Source organism: Orycteropus afer, unplaced genomic scaffold (assembly GCF_000298275.1).
Source record: "Orycteropus afer afer isolate SDZICR_OR568_19922 unplaced genomic scaffold, OryAfe1.0 scaffold00517, whole genome shotgun sequence".
Taxonomy (NCBI): Eukaryota; Metazoa; Chordata; class Mammalia; order Tubulidentata; family Orycteropodidae; genus Orycteropus; species Orycteropus afer.
The window spans coordinates 1652375-1653576 of record NW_006922104.1 but is presented as its reverse complement, the minus strand read 5'-3'; the positions used below and the strand labels follow the sequence as shown (position 1 = coordinate 1653576).

Here is a 1202-nt window from a genome sequence, read left to right as displayed (position 1 = left end):
TGGCCTCCCCTCGAGGGCCAGTAACTGGGTCAGTGTCCGCTCCGCCCTCCGTGCCCGGCTCCCCCCGAGTATCCGTACAAGGATCTGCTCCACCAGGGTCTGCCCCGCCCTCAGTGCCTGGCTCCCCCCGGGTGTTGGTATCAAGATCTCCACCCCTGGACTCCCCTGGAGTGTCCGTACTAGGGTCCGCTCGGCTCTTGGCCGGCCCCATTCCTACACCCACGCCCCGGGACAGTAGCAAGCAGAGCATGGCGAGTCCAGAGAAGGCGAGTACCAGGGGCCACATGTTCGACGTTGTCGTGATAGGAGGCGGCATCTCAGGTCAGTGTGCACCCATAACGGTCATCTGAGGGGCTCTAGCCAGCCGGAGTGGGGGTTTGCAGTAGTGCTGGTGGCTTCTGGGGGTCTTGTGCATGAGAGAGTGTAATGGATCCTGGGAGGTGGGAGTGGGGGTTGGGCCAGCTGTGTTGGTGATGTGTATTAGGGGAGGAAGGAACAATAATTTTAGTACATATTAATATTTAATTTGCTTTTGCTGTGAAGTTACATTTAGCACTTTATGTGGATTTTCTCAATCCTCAACAGTTCTGTGATGTGCATACATTACTCATCCCCATTTTACGAGATCAGGAAGCTAAGGCTTGGAGAGTTTCAATAACTCTTCTGAGATCAAATCACTTAGGTGGAAAGTGGCTGAAACAGGTTCTCCAATTTAAGACTCACAGTAATTCCTGAGGGTGCTGCTCTGCCTCACTGCGTTCACATCTTTTGCCTGAAACAGAACATCAGCAAATGGGTTTTTGTAGTATTGAGATAGCAGTAGTAGTATTCCTGTTCTTGCTGCGTTTTTCCTTAGACAATTTGAAGGGGAAGGTGGGAGAAACGTTCAAAAAAAGGTAACCTACTCCTACCAGTTTTTAGAATTTGCAAGAAAGTGTAGAGCATTTATTGCCCAAAGGGAACCCCTTTGTGAAGCAGAGGCTGAGAGCAGACCAGGGACTTCACTTAACCTGTCCTTTTTTTCACTAAGAGTTCTCTCTGCCTAAATCCTGTTCTGTGATGAGCCAGTGAGCTTGGAGGGTCTGGGTTTCTGGATCGTGGCTTGGGTTTGTGGCTGACCAAGTGAGTGGCACATGAAGCTTTTCACTATTTTCGTGGAAGCCTCACCATGATTGATTCATTAAAATTGTCATTTATATGGT

The 1202-nt window shown here is 49.8% G+C and overlaps 1 protein-coding gene across 1 annotated transcript in view; it reads left to right on the top strand.

The window, feature by feature from the left end:
* The first annotated feature begins 248 nt into the window (after positions 1-248).
* MAOA (monoamine oxidase A) overlaps positions 249-1202 on the top strand; it is a 96149-nt gene continuing 95195 nt past the window's right edge. Inside the window, 1 exon segment of the mRNA XM_007955611.1 lies at positions 249-327. Within this exon segment, the coding sequence (XP_007953802.1) occupies positions 249-327 (79 nt within the window).